This window comes from Vipera ursinii (assembly GCF_947247035.1).
Source record: "Vipera ursinii genome assembly, chromosome: 2".
NCBI classification, from domain to species: Eukaryota; Metazoa; Chordata; class Lepidosauria; order Squamata; family Viperidae; genus Vipera; species Vipera ursinii.
The window spans coordinates 263,972,446-263,991,517 of NC_139513.1; the positions used below are offsets into that span (position 1 = coordinate 263,972,446).

The 19,072-nt window shown below is 38.4% G+C and overlaps 2 protein-coding genes across 3 annotated transcripts in view; both read left to right on the forward strand.

Moving 5' to 3' along the window:
* Positions 1–4,654, forward strand: part of SCAMP1 (secretory carrier membrane protein 1) — a 319,758-nt gene extending 315,104 nt beyond the window's left edge. The window contains exon 11 of the transcript XR_014491279.1: positions 4,432–4,654. The gene's annotated coding sequence lies outside the window, so the exon portion shown is untranslated. The remainder of the gene's footprint in view (positions 1–4,431) is intronic.
* JMY (junction mediating and regulatory protein, p53 cofactor) overlaps positions 1–19,072 on the forward strand; it is a 55,431-nt gene that overhangs the window by 1,669 nt on the left and 34,690 nt on the right. For both annotated transcript variants that reach the window (XR_014491278.1, XM_083353113.1), the window contains exon 2: positions 18,526–18,699. Coding sequence is in view for 1 of the 2 variants with exons in the window: in XM_083353113.1 (XP_083209239.1) it covers positions 18,526–18,699 (174 nt within the window). In the remaining variant the exon portion in view is untranslated. The remainder of the gene's footprint in view (positions 1–18,525; positions 18,700–19,072) is intronic.

A 19,072-nucleotide genomic window follows, 5' to 3' on the forward strand; every position in this document is an offset into this window, starting at 1 on the left:
GCCGCCCAACTCTGACTCTAGTTGACTCACAAGTAAAAACATTAACCACAACCACAAACATGGTTGATATGTTGGGCTGCACTGGGATCGCCCAGTTTCAAATCCACTCTTAGTCATGGAAGCTGCTTGGGTGATTATAGGTCACTTATTCACCCTCAACTTACCTCACAGAATTATTGTGGTAGGGGAAAATAGGATAATGTATATTGATTGGAGGAAACACACCAAAAATAAGAGCTTTTTTAAAAAAAGGAAGATGGCAGTATTTTGATACCTGCACAAGAGGGGAGGGGCTTCAATCATGTAATCATTTTTATTATTTACAAGACTTACATGATTGATCATCTTATATACAATAACCCTGTTTCCTCACAGCAAGATCAGTAAAACAGAACAAGATAAAACAATAATATCAACAACTTCATTGTGGCTGCCATATTGACTTTTTGGAGTTCCCTGTGAAAGGGGAACTATAAATCTAACAAGCAAATAAATAAGTGATATTTCTCTTCTGCTAAATTTGATTTTGAAGTTGGTATATTTGTGAGATTAGGAATTTAGCCCAGAAGTAGGATGTCAATTGTTATAACAATCAAACCTGAGATTTCAATAGAAGGGAAATTTAGACCAGTATTCTTTTAACTTGTTTAGAAGTTAATTTAATTCTTTTTAATTGTTTTTAATTTTTGTATTACTGTTTTAATTACCCTGTAAACCGCCCTGAGTCCTTCGGGAAAGGGTGGTATATAAATCCAATAAAATAAATAAATAAATAAATAAATAATTCATGGTAGGTATATAACATAACAGCTGTGTAGGACCATAGTAGCAGCAGTATGCAAGAAAAAAGCTTTATTGCTTTAGTTATTTCCTTATAGGAGGATAACATTCTATTCTAGAAAGAGGATGGAGAGTCAGTTTGGTGTAATGGTTAATGTATGGCCTAGAAACCAGGAGACTGAGTTCTAGTCCTGCCTTAGGCATGAAAACTGGCTGAGTGACTTTGGGCTGGTCCATCTGTCTCTGCCCAACTCACCCCACGGGATGGTGATGAGGAAAATAGGAGGAAGGAATATTTAGGAATATTTGCCACCTTGAGTTACTTATAAAGTAATAAATATTAGATAAAAACATCTAATAATCATTGAATAGTGTGAAATAGAGTGTTTTGGTGCCATACGTTTTAAGAAAAGCACTATTGTAAGGTTTTATCCAAGTTCTTTAGTCTATATATGATTTTGGTCATATTGTATATAAATCTTGGTAGCTGTATTCTAATCAGGATATGTTCATTTTAAAAATGAAGAGATTATACATGCAATGGATTTAATTACTTACCAAGTATTTTAAGTTTCCTAGAAGTTAAAATATTTCTTATATGAAACTGAAGCATAAAATACACTTTGTTAAAATAGGTTCAGTTCTATATGAATATGATTCTAGAGCTATTGGCTGTTCCAGTATTCTGCTGACTGTCTGGTAACAATCTGTATCTATACTGTATATGCTAATTAAATGCATTGTCTGATGTCAGTATATCTGTTAGTACCTTCTATGTGACTGACTCATATTTAATTAAAAGGTACATATTTAAGAAAGGATAACTTTTTCTCTCTCAGGTTTCCACTGTCTACTGTATTAACTGCTTGTCAATTGAAACAAGAACCTCAAAGCTCACTTGGTGAAATTATTCCATGATAATGAAGCAACAGATGACAGACATTTAATATTAATGTGTAATCTGAATATAGTGGTTTTCTATACTACAGATTGAGATTCAATCATCTGAAATATGAGACAACTCAGTTCATGTACTGTATTTCACTTATATTCCTTTGGCTTACCTTTGCTTTGAAAGTGACTTTAAAGGGGTTAGAGCAGACATGTCAAACACAAGGCCCGGGGGCCAGATCCGGCCCGTGAAGTGGTTTCATGTGGCCCGCGAAGCCATCCTGGAAACAGTCAGGGAACGGCCCCCACTGCCTTGGCTCTGTCCCAGAGATCCTCCTCCTGCCAGAGACCCTGAGATCTGTCCCACTCCTGCCCAGGCCCCCATAGGCACCCTTGATGCGAACGATGTAGAGCTGGCCACGCCCACCCAGTAGGCCATACACACTTTAGCCATGCCCACCCATTAGGCCACGCCCACCCATTAGGCCACGCCCACCCAGGCAACACCCACCCGGCCCCCTGAGGGCAACCGCAATGCTGTTGCGGCCCTCAATGAAATTGAGTTTGACACCCCTGGGTTAGAGTGATTGAGTAAAGATCCTGGATTCTTACAGTATCTCTAATTAAAAACCCATAGGAAAATGTTTCAGTTTTAAAGAGAATATCAATAACTTGATATGGTTATAAAATTTCCTAGTATATATTAATATGCCCTTTTATTAAGATTTATTCTGATGGTCAGTTGAATGACTCCATACTTTGGACGAAATAAGAAAAGCCATATGTGCTGATAAATTCCTTTTATTTAGAATTAGCTTTGACAAGGTTTTCTTTAGTCACACATTCCTGTTGAGCTATGCAACTCAAGTTTAGACCTGATTATTAGAACTTCATATTAAATGTAAAACTTGATACTTTCTACAATAATTTTGCAAATATAATGGTTGGAATTGTAAAATTGCTTCTATGCCAAAATTATTTTAATATTTAATATTAATACTTAAAATTGAAAGTAGAAGAATATTGATAGCCTAAGTTACTTTAAAAGATAATATAAAAGATAAAGTGGCACTTTAAATCTCATCATATAGAATTTGTCTCTTTCATAGTGGTACATGCTATGGGTACTCCTCAACTTACAACCATTTGTTTAATGACCTTCAAAGTTACAGTACTGAGAAAAGTCATTTATGACCTGTCCTTGCATTTATGACCATCACATGATCAAAATTTGGGTTCTTGGCAATTGGCATGTAATTACAACAGTTGCAGTATCCCAGAGCAGGGTCACATGATCACCACTAGTAACCTTCCCCAGAGCTGCCAACAAGCAAAGCACTTGTTGGTAGCCTGAGAGAAGTTTGTGGTGGGGAAAGCCAAATTCACTTAAGACTGTAGCAAAAATATTATAAAAATGGGCATGATTTACTTAACTATATCACTTATGGTGTAGATTCTGGTCCTAATTGTAGTCGTAAATTGAGAACTACCTGTATTATTTTCTAATCTCAAACTCAGCCATGGAAATTCAGTGGCTAACTCTGAGCCAGTCATTGTCCCTCAGCCTAACCACTTAAAGGGGTGGTTGCTGTAGAATTAAAGTGAAGAAAGATAAGGCTTCCTTGTGCGCCTGGAGAAAAGGTAGGATATACATCTAATAAACAGTATGAACATTTTTAAAGAAAAGTTTATATTTAATTTAATTTCTATATAATGGATCCTTTCAGATTAAAAAGATAGATTAAGTGTAGAAAAAGAATAAAAATGGTAAAGGAGTGCAGAGGACTAAAAAAGAAACATAACTACATCTTTTATATAGGTGCCATTCACAATTATTGTCCATATCTTTCCATTCTTGGAAACTATTCCTGGTTCTATCCTCCGTACACCAATTCATACATTGCATTTAATTTTTAAAACTCTTCAACACTCTTTTTGAGGGTCTCATTAGTGTTTCTCCTTCCTGTCAATCCATCACTCTTCCTTTATATATTTGTTTTATGATGCAGTCCTCTTGGATTCTCTCTATAACCAAATTACTTTCCTTTTGAACTGCTCATTCAACTTTTCTATATAATTCACATTTATTCAGCATCCATTTTGTCTTGATCCTATCTCTTCTTTCTTTACTGTCTGTACTTCTTAATAACCCATTTCAACTCTATTCAACTTTTATGCTTCTGACATATCAATTCTCATTTTCACATAACAAAATAGGGAAAAATATACTTCATTATTGATACTATTTCTGTTCTGAACCAGCCCTCTTCTAGCCTTGTAGTAAGGCAAACCCCTATTCAGATAGAAGAGACTGGAGAACGTTCAAGGCTAAAAGGCGTCTGCCAAGATTTATTACGCAGTTAACAAAAACACTAGAGCTTGTCTTCTCAAGCGGAAGAGTTGCTTTCAGCAACCAGCCCCTCCCCAAACACTCTTTTTATTGAGAGCTCAGGGCGTGGTCTCCCTGTGCCTCCTCCCGAGGAGTCCCACAGCCTTTCTTTGTTTGTTCCTGCTCGACTGCCTCCTGCGTCGGGCGTCCTTGAACAGGGCCAGCTGTGGGTCATCATCTTCCGCACTATCGGGCTCACGCAGCTGAGAAGAGGTCCCCGGCTGAGGGCTCTGCAAAGCCTCCAAACCATCATCAGCCGGTTCGTCTCCCTCCTCCCCCTCATCTGAGTCCTCCGATACATCGGAGCCGGCTGTCGGACCCACAGGCTGGCCCTGAGTCACAACAATTTCTACTTGTCTATCTTTGTACAGGGAGTGCAGAATTATTAGGCAAGTTGTATTTTTGAGGATTAATTTTATTATTGAACAACAACCATGTTCTCAATGAACCCAAAAAACTTATTAATATCAAAGCTGAATATTTTTGGAAGTAGTTTTTAGTTTGTTTTTAGTTATAGCTATTTTAGGGGGATATCTGTTTGTGCAGGTGACTATTACTGTGCATAATTATTAGGCAACTTAACAAAAAACAAATATATACCCATTTCAATTATTTATTTTTACCAGTGAAACCAATATAACATCTCAACATTCACAAATATACATTTCTGACATTCAAAAACATAACAAAAACAAATCAGTGACCAATATAGCCACCTTTCTTTGCAAGGACACTCAAAAGCCTGCCATCCATGGATTCTGTCAGTGTTTTGATCTGTTCACCATCAACATTGCGTGCAGCAGCAACCACAGCCTCCCAGACACTGTTCAGAGAGGTGTACTGTTTTCCCTCCTTGTAAATCTCACATTTGATGATGGACCACAGGTTCTCAATGGGGTTCAGATCAGGTGAACAAGGAGGCCATGTCATTAGATTTCCTTCTTTTATACCCTTTCTTGCCAGCCACGCTGTGGAGTACTTGGACGCGTGTGATGGAGCATTGTCCTGCATGAAAATCATGTTTTTCTTGAAGGATGCAGACTTCTTCCTGTACCACTGCTTGAAGAAGGTGTCTTCCAGAAACTGGCAGTAGGACTGGGAGTTGAGCTTGACTCCATCCTCAACCCGAAAAGGCTCCACAAGCTCATCTTTGATGATTCCAGCCCAAACCAGTACTCCACCTCCACCTTGCTGGCGTCTGAGTCGGACTGGAGCTCTCTGCCCTTTACCAATCCAGCCACGGGCCCATCCATCTGGCCCATCAAGACTCACTCTCATTTCATCAGTCCATAAAACCTTAGAAAAATCAGTCTTGAGATATTTCTTGGCCCAGTCTTGACGTTTCAGCTTGTGTGTCTTGTTCAGTGGTGGTCGTCTTTCAGCCTTTCTTACCTTGGCCATGTCTCTGAGTATTGCACACCTTGTGCTTTTGGGCACTCCAGTGATGTTGCAGCTCTGAAATATGGCCAAACTGGTGGCAAGTGGCATCTTGGCAGCTGCACGCTTGACTTTTCTCAGTTCATGGGCAGTTATTTTGCGCCTTGGTTTCTCCACACGCTTCTTGCGACCCTGTTGACTATTTTGAATGAAACGCTTGATTGTTCGATGATCACGCTTCAGAAGCTTTGCAATTTTAAGAGTGCTGCATCCCTCTGCAAGATATCTCACTATTTTTGACTTTTCTGAGCCTGTCAAGTCCTTCTTTTGACCCATTTTGCCAAAGGAAAGGAAGTTGCCTAATAATTATGCACACCTGATACAGGGTGTTGATGTCATTAGACCACACCCCTTCTCATTACAGAGATGCACATCACCTAATATGCTTAATTGGTAGTAGGCTTTCGAGCCTATACAGCTTGGAGTAAGACAACATGCATAAAGAGGATGATGTGGTCAAAATACTCATTTGCCTAATAATTCTGCACTCCCTGTATACTTCATAAGTAATCCATTGCCATTATTTTCAAGCTTCCCACGACACAATTATTTATCTTGTAATATTGAAATATATATAGATATTTCATTATTTTTTTTCAAATGTTCACTCCTTGCAACAGCCCATATGGTCTTACTACTTTTCCGCTAGCATTTGCATATCTTTGCATTTCTTCATTTTTGTATCCCTTAGTGTGTGTGTGCGTATCTTACATCTACTTTTCTCCACTCACGTATAATTTGTAATTGTAATTGGCCACTCCATTGTTTAGTCAAATGCTACTTTGGCCTTTGATATATTAATTTTCACATCATGGTTGTGTCATTATTAATATTTGTTGCAAAATATTAAGTTCTTAGCCAGCAACTCATAATCTGCATATAAAGTACATCCATATCCCCAGCCAATATACCTCTCTTACCACCAAAAACATTTCTTAATATGTTTGTCAATGCATGTATTGATCAAGATGATACCACAAATCCTTGTCATGCTCTTAGCATAGTTTTGAATCATTCATTAAGCATTTAGTTTATTTGCATTCATGATTTACTTCTACCGTTTACTGTTCCCATTCAGCTATCAACTTTCAATTCCATTTTCACATGAACTATTCTGTATTTTAAGTCTATGCTTTCTTTAAATCCATTTACAATAAACTTTCTCACATTTATCAGTCAGCTACTGAAAAGAAAAGGTCTGGCCTGTACATACTTCACCCTGCATAAAACTGTACTGTATTTTCCAAATTGGGGCTACTAAATTTTGCCAAACACCTTTCCAGACACACTTATGACATTGTTTATTCTGTTACTATTTATCATTCATTCTTACTCTCTTCCTGCATGATGGTGTTCTTTCATTTTTCAAGCAGGGCTCGCGCAGAGATGCACAAATATGCAATAAATACATTAAACACCCCATAATCAAATAACATCTGTATTTTAACATTTCTGCTGTTATACTAATATACTGGAAACTTTACTATTTCCCAATATTCTCACTGCATTTATAACTTTCATCATTTTTAATTGGATACTAACCATTATAGCATTTGTTTCATTTCCATTCTTTGAGATATCACTGTTGTGTTCTTACAGATCTTTAAAATACTCATTTCACCACTTACTTCAGTTCCATATAAAATCATTTCTTTTATTTTTAATCCCATTCATTCTAATAGTGCTCCTTGTTTAGCATCCAAGATATATTTTAACTAATTTGGCTGTCTCTTATCATTGGGAGAATTCATTGGTTAACAGAATAGCCTTCATTAGTTGACTATTATCTGGACAATATTTTAGACATCTAGCACATTTTATTGCTTATAGAGTGTTCTGAAATCAGAGCTTGAAGCATCCCAAATTTTACTAGCATGGACTGAGGAAGGTGGGGAGAGAAAGGATGTAGTTGTTGTTTTAAGCTTTACTGTTTTTATTTTTTTAAAATAAATGGCTTGTTCCTGTTGCCATCAGTTACTGTTTGGTAATATCATTTATAGGGTTGCCGTAGTTCTGTACCTGTTATATAAGTGGGTTGGAACATAGGATATATATGAATTCTGTGGCTCTGCAGCCTCTTCCTATATGTCCTGAAAACATCTCCCTGCAATCTTTTTCTCTCTCCCAGCATTAATGTATGTATATGCACATACATGATGTTAATATAGGGGGTGAGGTGTTACCCCCCGTAGATAGGGCTCGCAACTTGGGTGTCGTCCTTGATTCACAGCTCAGTTTTGAAGATCATATAGGAGCTGTGACCAGGGGGGCTTTTGCCCAGGTTCGCCTGGTGCGCCAGTTGCGGCCCTACTTGGACCGAGATGCCCTACGCACAATCACTCATGCGCTCGTGACCTCTCGGATAGACTACTGCAACGCTCTCTACATGGGGCTGCCCTTGAATACCACTCGGAGGCTCCAGCTGGTGCAGAATGCGGCCGTGCGAGTTGTGATGGGGGTCTCCCGATACTCCCATGTAACACCTCTGCTCCGCAAGCTGCATTGGCTTCCGGTTGTCTTCCAGGTGAGATTTAAGGTGCTGGGGATGACCTATAAAGCCCTAAATGGCATGGGTCTGGGTTATTTATGGGAGTACCTTTTGCCGGCGTTAACTTCCCACCCTGTGCGCTCCCACAGAGAGGGCCTCCTCAGGGTGCCGTCGGTTAGGGAATGTTGACAGGCGGCCCCCAGGGGGAGAGCATTCTCTGTGGGCACGCCTGCCCTCTGGAATCAGCTTCCTGTTGAGCTCCGGATAGCTCCCGACCTTCGCTCTTTTTGCCGCGACCTGAAGACTTGGCTATTTGAACTTGCCGGCCTGGACTGAGGGATTGGGATTTTAGATCTTAAATTTTAAAAATTTTAAATTTTAGAATGTGTTTATTGTTTAGGGCTATTTGATTTAATTTCATTTTAATTTTTGTATATTATGTGTTGTTTATAGTGTTTTAATTGCCCTGTACACTGCCCCGAGTCCCTTGGGAGAAGGGCAGTATATAAATCCAAATAAATAAGTAAGTAAGTAAGTAAGTAAGTAAGTAAGTAAGTAAGTAAAATACATTTTGTATTCAGTTAGTCCTCGACTTACATCCACAGTTGAGCCCAAATTTCCCATTGCTAAGCAAAACATGTTACAATCTTTCTTGTCACAGTTGTTAAGTGGATCACTGCAGTTGTTAAGTGAATCATTCAATCATTAAGAATATCTGGCTTCCCTCATTTATTTTGTTCTCAGAAGCCATCTGGGAAGATTACAAATTCAGAATGCTCCCTATTGTAGGGTGTATGTATAAGAATTGACAGTGGGACTTCCGGTGGCGTCGCGGCGCCGAAGACAGCCTTCCCGGGCTGCCCGCGGCTCAGCTGTTTGTTTTTTTCGCCCGTAACAGCGCCGAACAGCTGTTCGGGCGAAATTGAAGCCCCCTCCTCGGGAGAAGAGGAGGGGGTGAGGCCCCAGGTAGGGGTTGAGTTCTCCGAGGCCGCCTGAGCTCGGAGCTTGGGCGGCTGAAGGATTGAACTCCCCCGAAGCCTGGGTTGCTCCCAGCTGGCCGGCGTGTCTGCTCTGAACTTTTTGGAGCAGAGCCAGGCGTCTGCGAACCATCCCTGCCTGAAGAAAGGACTATGATTTAAAGGAGCAGGCAGAGCGATACAAGAGATAAAGGTGAAGAGGCTTATTTTATTATACTCTCTAACTACTTGAACTTTTTAAACTCTAAGTGAAAGTGCGTCATATTTGAGGATTAAAAGATGGCGGCGAAACCTCCCCCTAAAACTCTTCGGAGTGGTGGATCCTCGCCAGTGCAACAATCATCTTTACAGGCGTTGCACCCTTCTGAAGCGCTGACAGCGAAGGAGTTTCGAGATGCTGTGGATAAACTTTTGGACTCAATTAATCAATCAATGGCTGACAAATTTGCGCAGATGGAGGAGAAATTGGAGAAACTGGAGGAGAGAATGGAAGAGAGGATGGAACAGAAGCTCAGCGTGATGAAGGTAGACATTTTGTCTTCAGTGCATAAAGTGGCGGAATGTGTGGAAGAATTAGATGAAAAGATGGATGATTTGGCTCAAAGGAATGCTATATTAGAAGTTAAAGTAAGAGAGAATGAAAATGTAAGAGACAAACTGGAGAAGGACTTAAGCTTAGCCCAATTTTACCAGATGCAGTTTGCTGTCAGAATCAGAGGCTTAAAAGAGGATACTAAAGAAGATTTGAAGCAGCTGATCTCTGAGGCTTTTGAAGAAGTATTAAACCTGCCAGCATCTGAAATAAGAGCAGCTATGGATAAAGTGTTTCGGGTGAATTCATGGATTGCCAGACAGAGGAAGTTGCCTAGAGATGTGGTGGTTTATTTTGCAAAAAGAGAGATCAGAGATCAAATTATACAAGCTGCCTATGATGTTAAAGTGGTGATTGCTGAACAAGAAGTTTTGGTTTTAAAAGAAATTCCTCCAAGGATTTTAAGGGGAAGGATTATACATTCCTCGTGCATGAGCTCAAGCAAAGAGATATAAGGTTCAGATGGGAGATTCCTCAGGGGCTGATGGTGATGCATGAAGGTAAAAGGTACCGGTTGATTACTGTGAAGCAAGCGCGTGATTTCTACAATAATGTCCTAAAAGCAACCCCATTAACGCTCCTGGAAGCTGGAAAAGGATCTGGAGAAGAAGAACAACAAGAGGAGGAAACAGAGGAAAGTGGCGTGGGAGGAGATCAAGTTACAACTTCTTTGGATGATCCTAGAGAGCAAAGAGTGACGCGTGCTGCTTTAAAACGAGCAAAGAAAATAATAGAACAAGATCAGCAAAAGTCTTCAGTTTCTTCGCAACGTACATACAGTCAAGCTGTGGGAGGGGCACGGCCTAAAGAAGTTAGTCCTATCAAGGCTGTGGTCCAAGGGCTTCTGGATGATATGCATGGCAACTAAATTTTTAACTTGGAATGTTAATGGACTAAATTCACCGCAGAAGAGGAAGAAAGTTTTTCAATATTTAAAGCAATTTAAGATAGATGTTATATGCTTGCAAGAAACGCATATTAGAGTTTTGGATCAAAAGTATTTACTGAACTCGAGACTGGGTACGCATTTTGTTGCCTCTGCAGAGAATAAGAAAAATGGAGTAGTTGTTTATGTTAAAAGTGCCTTAACAGCAGACTTAATTGAAGCAGATAAGCATGGAAGATATGTTATGATTGAGCTGCTCTTAGAAGGTAAAAAGATGCTTCTAGTTGGACTATATGCACCTAACCAACAACAAGCTGATTTTTTTAGCTTACTTCATACAAAGCTTACCCAGTTGGATTATAAATCTTTTATTATTATGGGAGATTGGAATGGTGTTCTGGATGTACACTTGGATAAAGCTGGAGCTTTTAAGCGTATTCCAAGCCACGCCAGACTGCCTAAAACTTTTTTTGAATTGAAGGATGATCTCGAATTGCGAGATATCTGGCGGGAGAGGCACCTGCAGGAGAAGGATTATACTTTTTACTCTGACAGACACCAATCTTTCTCAAGGATTGATTTTATTTTGTTGACTAATGATTTCTTTTTGAGAACTAAAAAAGTGAAGATATGTGCAAGAACTATTTCAGACCACAGTCCAGTTTGGTTGGAGATTGATAAGGAGAAAAGAGACAGGCGCTCGTGGCGCCTAAATGAGAACTTGTTTAGAGATCAGAGAAATGTGGAAGAATGTAAACAGCGGATGAAGGATTTTTTTGAGATTAATATGAATAAGGGTACCTCTATGGATATGGTTTGGGATGCTAGTAAGGCCTATATGAGAGGTGTGTTGATATATATGAATAATAGACGTAGACGTGTAGTGGAAACCAGAAGGAAAGAACTGGAGAATGAAATAAAGGAAAAAGAAAGGGCTTTGATTTTGAATCCAGGGGACGTGAAGATTAAAGAGGCTATTAGGCTGTTAAGAGGACAATTTGATAAATTAATGGCAGACCAAGTGGCAACCAATCTGCGGTTTGCTAGGCATAATACTTTTTGCAACGCTAATAAACCAGGCAGATGGTTAGCCTATAGACTGAGGAAGAAACAAAGGGCCTCTAATATAGACAAGATTGAATATAAAGGAAGGGTCGTGTTTCAACAGAATCTTATTAAGGATGCTTTTGTGGATTTTTATTCGAAACTATATACCAAAGAGGAAATTGAGGTAAAAGACATTGATAAATATTTGGAGAATGCTAATATTCCGGTCCTTACGCAAGCACAAAGAGAGGGGATTAACCAACTGATCACAGAAGAAGAAATCCTTACAGCAATTAAGGATTTGAAGGTTGATAAGGCGCCCGGTACAGATGGCTTGTCTGCGGCTTTTTATAAAAATTTACAATTTGAGATGATAAAACCGTTAAAGGAACTGTTCCAGACAATCCAGAGGGGGGGAAAGGTGCCACCGTCTTGGAGAACAGCTTTTATCTCATTGATTCCGAAGGAAGATCAGGATGCTACTCAAGTTAAAAATTACAGACCGATTTCGCTTTTAAATACAGATTATAAGATATTTGCTAAGGTTTTGGCTAATAGACTGATGAGGGTTCTGCAACAGGTGATTCATGGGGATCAAACGGGGTTTATTAGTGGTAGGCAAATGAAAAATAATGTTAGACATATAGTTGATGTGTTAGAGTATTTGGAAAGGCACAACCAGATCTCTGCAGCGCTAATCTTTTTAGATGCTGAAAAGGCTTTTGATCAATTGAATTGGCAATTTCTGTTGAGAATGTTAGATAAAATGGATTTTGGGGAAAATTTCTTACAGCCGATTAGGGCATTATATCAAAAGCAAACTGCCCGAATCATAGTTAACAATAGTCTGACGGCAGTATGTAATATTGAGAGGGGTACAAGGCAAGGATGTCCGTTATCGCCCTTGTTATTTGTATTAACTTTAGAGATATTATTGAACAAGATTCGGAATTCGGAAAAAATTAAGGGGATACAAGTTGGAGATCAGGACTATAGATTGAGAGCATTTGCAGATGATCTGGTTGTTACAGTGACCCAGCCAGAGAACTCTGTTGTGGACCTGATAGAGATAATAACACAATATGGGAAGGTTTCTGGATTTAAAGTAAACATACAGAAAACTAAAATTTTGGCTAGAAACATGACAGTGTCACAGAAGGCCTTCTTGGAAGGATTAACTGGATTTGAGATTGTTAAAAGGGTTAAATATTTGGGGGTAATTTTGTCGCCCTCGAATACAAAGCTATATAAAAATAATTATGAAAAATTGTGGGGGAAAACTCAAAAAGAATTGGAGAGTTGGCAAAAATTGCAATTGACTTTGTTGGGACGGATTGCAGCAGTGAAAATGAATGTCCTGCCCAAATTTTTATTTTTATTCCAAATGATACCGATTCTTAAGAAAGACTCTAATTTGGAGGAATGGCAGCGTGGTATCAATAAATTTGTGTGGGCAGGGAAAAAGCCACGAGTTAAACTTAAGATTATGCAGGATATTCGTGAGAGAGGTGGCCTTAAATTGCCTAATTTTAAATTATATTATGAAGCTGCTGCATTAGTAGGAATAAGTGATTGGATCAATTTGACGCAATCGAGGTTATTAAATCTTGAGGGCCATGATTTGTTGTTTGGCTGGCATGCATATTTGTTGTATGATAAGAAGGTAGGTACTGTGTTTAGGACGCATATTTTAAGACAGGCATTGCTGAGAGTTTGGAAGAAGTATAGACATAAGCTAAGTTGTAAGATACCATTGTGGGCAATTCCAAAACACGCAATAGAAAATATACATGCTGGTTTCAAACACGATGAGACTACCTACAAGGAAATTTTAAGTTTGGAAAGGAATGTTTGGTGCTTGAAATCATATAGCTTCTTGCGAGAAGAGAAGGTTGTTCAAACATGGTTTCAATATACTCAGTTACGGGCCAGGTGGAAAGAAGACCAGAAAATTGGATTTGCAACGATTGATGAAAATCTGATAAAGCAAATTAGAAATCAGGGACCTGCACATATTAAACGGATATATCTTGCATTGATAGAGATTGATTCAGAAACAGAGCTTGTTAAGGACTGTATGATAAAATGGGCCCAAAATATCCAGGAAGTTATTACAATGGACATGTGGGAGAAGATCTGGGTGAGGAATGTGAAATTTACTCAAGCTCAAAATTTAAGAGAGAATTTTTATAAGATGTTTTATAGATGGCATTTAGATCCTAAAAAGCTTGCAAGTATGTACCCGAATTATCAGCCTAAGTGTTGGAGGTGCGGGGTTGAAGATGCAACATATTTTCACATATGGTGGACATGTAAAAAGGTTAAGGCCTTTTGGATTAAAATTTGGTGGAATATACAGAAGATCTTTAAAAGGAGGATAAAGTTTTGTCCGCAATTTTTTTTGTTGGGAATAATTGTTGATGCTACAGTGGTGGACTTCAAGTTGATGCTGAATTTAGTCACGGCAGCAAGACTTTTGATAGGACAATATTGGAAGAAAGAGGAGCTGCCGACTATAGAAGAATGGACTTTAAAGGTTTCCGACCTGGCAGAGATGGCGAAGATATCGGCTTATTTGAAAGATCACTCGCAAGAACGTTATATTATGGAATGGAGAAAGTGGATTGAGTTTATCCAGAATAAGTATAGGGTTAAGAAGTTTTATCTAGCATTCGAATAAGTCTTCTTTCGTGTTTTTTCTTTTCTTTTCCTATTTTTTTTTATATATATTTAATAATGTTAAGTTTTGTTTGTTCTTATATAAGTTAGAGAGTGATGGATTTTAGAATTTATGGTTGTTAGTATATGGTTGCTTATGATTGCTTTTATATATATATACCTTGTATTTAGCTCTGGGAAGTCCGGGGGGGGAGGGGGGTGGGGGGGAGGGAGGGGAGGGAAGAGGGAGGGGGGAAGGGGGGAGGTAAGGGGGGAGGGAAGAGGTAGGGGGGAGGTAGGGAGGGGAGGGTGGAGGGGGATGGGGGTTTTTAATGGAAAATTGTATTATAAAACTTTTCAATAAAAAAAAAAAGAATTGACAGTGCTTTATTTGATAAATCTTTTTTTTCTCTAATGTTTTATAATTCTTTTTAATGTAGAATCACTAATTGCATGACCTCCATGTTCTCTTCCTCTACCTCAGATTGGCAGGGCTAATTTAGATCTTTATTTTTTATAGGGCAGCTTTCCACTTTATATAACTTAATTTGTATTGCTCTGCTCATAATTTTAATACATTATTTAGCGGTTGTCATGTTTTCCAACTTGCTTGAAAAGTTTGGATCTTTACTGTGGCAGAGAAGAAAGCCTGTAAATTTGTAAAATTAGATATGTTTAATTGATATGTATGAAAAGACACAGGCACTGCTAGGGAGGAAGTGTTTATATTCTCTCTCTTTTCTTCCCCAAGGCTTTAATTAAAACTATATTAAATTGGATTATAACCAGGAAGTACTGTGATTATTCTGTGTGTAATACTCTGATTGGCTAACTCTATCTGAGGCATGGCATTCTTGCATTCTGGTCTGTCTACTGCAGACAAGAGAATTTGTATTTAAAAAGGAAGTAAATCTTCAGCTTACTAATCACATACTTGGCCAAGAGTCAGATGTGACTGAATGGATGACATCATCATCATCATCATCATCATCATCATCATCATCATCATCATCTAAGGTTGATGTCAGTTTCATCTCTTCCAGACAATTTAAAACTCACCAAAATGTGTTTGAGATTGATATATCTTGATTTGCTAAATAATAACCAAAAAGCTTCCATATCAGGAATAGTCCATCCTATAATATTCTATTATTCTTTGTTTGAAGGATAATAAAAGAAAAAAAGGCAGAGGAATTTACTATTTTTATCTTATATTTACAATATTACAATATTGTAATAATATAAAAGTACACAAAATAGATCATATTAAATTGTTCATGCACATATTAAAATGGAAAAAGCATACATTATAAAAGCCTAGACATTCTTCTCCTCTTTCTTAAGAAATTGAGTCAGACAGCCAATTTATTAATCTAGCATCAGCCTTTACCTAGTTCAGGGTTGTCAAATTGCCGGCCTGCAGGCTGGATGCGTCATGTGGAAGCCACGCCCACCCCATTGCGGGCAATGGCAAAATCGTCCTGATATGTTGTGTGACATCATGTGACGTCGCGAGTTGATATGTCTGAGTATTAGAAGTTTGTGAGAGCACACAGAATTCTTTCCATCTACATAAAGGAAAAGTAAAGCAGGAATGAACTTTTGCTCTCTAAAACCCTACAAACAGGAAAAAAAGATGCTCTTAGAATTATTTTCTGTAGTTTTGGTCTTGTGACTTGGCACTAAAACGATTTATTTAAAACATTTCTGTAGCCATCCATCTTAAAAAGCAAACTGTAAAACAGCATAATGCCGAAACCAGAACAATACAAAAGTAGGAAAAACAGAAAAAACTGTCACCGCAACACTTTCTTCTCCCATTATGACCTCACCCAATCTCAGTGCCTGGGAGGAGAGCCAGGTCTTGATGCTCTTTGGAAGTTAAATCTCCAGGGGGAGGGGGTCTGGGGATTGCAAAGGAGAAGGCAGCTTCCAGGACCCACAAAAGGCAATGTTTAAGGAAAAGAACCTGAAGCATGCCTACCCTACTTTTTCTGGTGAGACAGGCAGATAGTTTTAGGGAGAGGAAGTCTTCCTAAACAGATACAGGTAGTCCTCGACTTTTGATTACAATGGAGCCCAAATTTCAGTCCACTTCTCGGTTCTCTTCCGGAAAGGCCTCTGACTGCAAAATGCAGGCCGTAGCTTCATTCTCAGATGCAGAATGAAGCTTCTCCTGCAGCTGCAGAAGAAGTGGGCTGGCTGGGCAGGGTTATCGGTGCCGCTAGTGTGAGGTGAGTGCAAAAGACCCCCCCAAAAATAAGATTTGGTGCCTCTTTTGAAGGCTAAAAAATAATAAATAACACTGGGTCTTATTTTTGAGGAAATACGGCAGTCCCATTTATGTTAGCTAAATGAAGATAAACTGTAAAGGTAAAATATATTTCACATTATAAGTGAGAGAATATTTGTACTCATAAAAGGATGTTTTACAGCCGGGATTCTCAAGTTTCTGATACCAGGTTTGAGGTAAGAATTAGTTTTAGGTCACAAAGCTGCCCATAAGGATCTTATGTCTTCTCCATTGTGACACCAGTCATCTGGAACAATTTCTACCCATCCTCCCAAAATACCTCTGGACCTGACTCTGTTGGTCTTCACAAAGGCTGAAATTCTTTATCTTGCTTTAAGGTACATGGGGAGGAGGGGCTGTATCGTATGCCATCCAGAGGTTGCAGTGTTTGACTTGGACAGCCATGTAAATTCTTTAAACAAGCAAATGTTAAGGAACTGCATTTAGAAAAGGAAGGCGGGTTTATGTATTTGGTCAGCCCCACAATCAAGTCAGGCTTCCAAAAATTGCAGCACTTGAATTTCATTTCCATTAGCCCTAAAGGTCATTTTTTAATGGATGTGGCTATAGCTGCATTATATCTATAATCTGCCTTCTTTAACTGCTTGTCCAGAATAGTGATTTCCTCTGTAGGTATACACACACACACACACACACACACAGTATATTAAAACTAAAAAAACTTTAGTTTTATTCTATTTTTATATTGATTCTATTACATCAGCGGTTCCCAACTTTTTCTATACCCCGCAACCCTACAATGCTTCTGATATATTCTCGCACCCCTTACAAAAGTTTGAAATAATGGCAACGAATTATGGGTTTCAATGTGGAGAAAAACAAAGTCTTACATTTAGGCAGGAAAAAACCAAAGGTACAAATACATATTGGGCGAGACCTGGCTTAAAAACAGTAACTGTGAGAGGGACCTTGGAATCCTAGTGGATGATCACTTGACTATAAGCCAGCAGTATGCATCAGCAACCAAAGAAGCTAATACAATTCTGGGTTGTATAAACAGAGGCATAGAATCAAGATCATGCAAAGTATTAGTATATTGGTTGGAAACATGCAGAAGAAGCATTCATCCTGCAGTGGATAGACAATGGCTAAAACTGTGGTGGTGGTGGTGGTGGTGATGATGATGAAGTAAGTATAATCACCCAGGATTAGCATAGAGGACTTGCTCTCTCTCTCCTGCTTACTATGTATATTAAAATGGTTTCATTCATTACTGGGAAAGGAAGAGTCTTAAATGCTTGCTAAACCTTATCCAGGCTTTCTTCTTGCATGATATCTGTGAGTGTTCTGTGCATGTGTGTGTTTCTATGCACAGATGCCTGTGCACAGCTATCTATGTGTCAGCAGTATCTGCAACAAGCCAAGATTGTGTCAGAATAAGAATACCCACAATGACATCATGATGTAAACACCATCCAAAATCTGACACAAGTACGTAAGTTGTGACTTCTGCACCAACATATCATGATGCTAATTTTGTCCCTCCTCCCTCCACGGATGTCTATGCTATGGGATAAAAATTAATCTGTAGGTTAACCTTTCAAGAACGGATGCTTTGTATTTTTTACTGTTCTGGATAGTGAGACTTACAATATAAGCAATTAAATTCCTGAATTCCGTGCATATTATCCTTAAACTGTGGACAGTGTAGAAAATACTGCATAATTCTACATCAGATAGAAGGTTCTATAGCTGGACAATATACTGGAAGAATCAAAACTTTATGATATGAAAAGGCTTTTAGTAAATAATATGTTATCTTTATAAGTCCACAGCCCGCTGGATTGGAACAGCAATATAAGTAAACAAATAAATGAATGTAACCAATAGCTAATACTTGGATACCATGGTGTTCAAATAAAAAAGGGGGGCAGATCAAATTTCTTAGCTATTTTTGTTTTATAATTTAAGAAGAAATATGGAGCGTGATTAAGATACCAATATCGTACATTGAGATACTAGGATGAATGTTAGTAGCCAAAATTATGAGCTCCTATGCCTGATTTCATAGGGTTTCATATTTTAAATTTAATAATACTTTAATATTTTCTTTCACTTTTGCACAGCTTCTGGAAAAACACAAGAATACAGAAAGCATGGTGGAGTTGCTGGAATTATATCAAATGGAAGATGATGCATATGGTAGTCTTGCTGAAGCCACCACAGAACTCTATCAATATTTATTGCAACCATTCCGAGATATGAGGGAACTTGCAATGCTCAGAAGACAGCAAATAAAGGTACAAAATCAGCAATATACAATGTGAAATATTATTTGACATCATAAGAAGTGAACCTTTTCATTCCATGTGATATTTTGGGCATTTTGTTTAATATTTGTCACACTTTCTGAAAGCTGTAAAAGTTTGTGTCTTGGGTTAGATCAAAATTAGAAGTACAAGAATGGCTTTTGTTCATGCTTTTTAAGCTTTATTGTCCCTTCTGATTTCTTAGTTAAAGTATTTGTGGAGAAGGCAAATAAAAGACTTGGCTATGAGAAAAGATGTTTGATCTTTGAACACAAATGGATTTGGTTTAACTTTCTAACGTATTGAACTGTTCTTTTTAGTGAGTAAGGAATATCTTACTCAGTTACTGAAACTGTGTGGATCA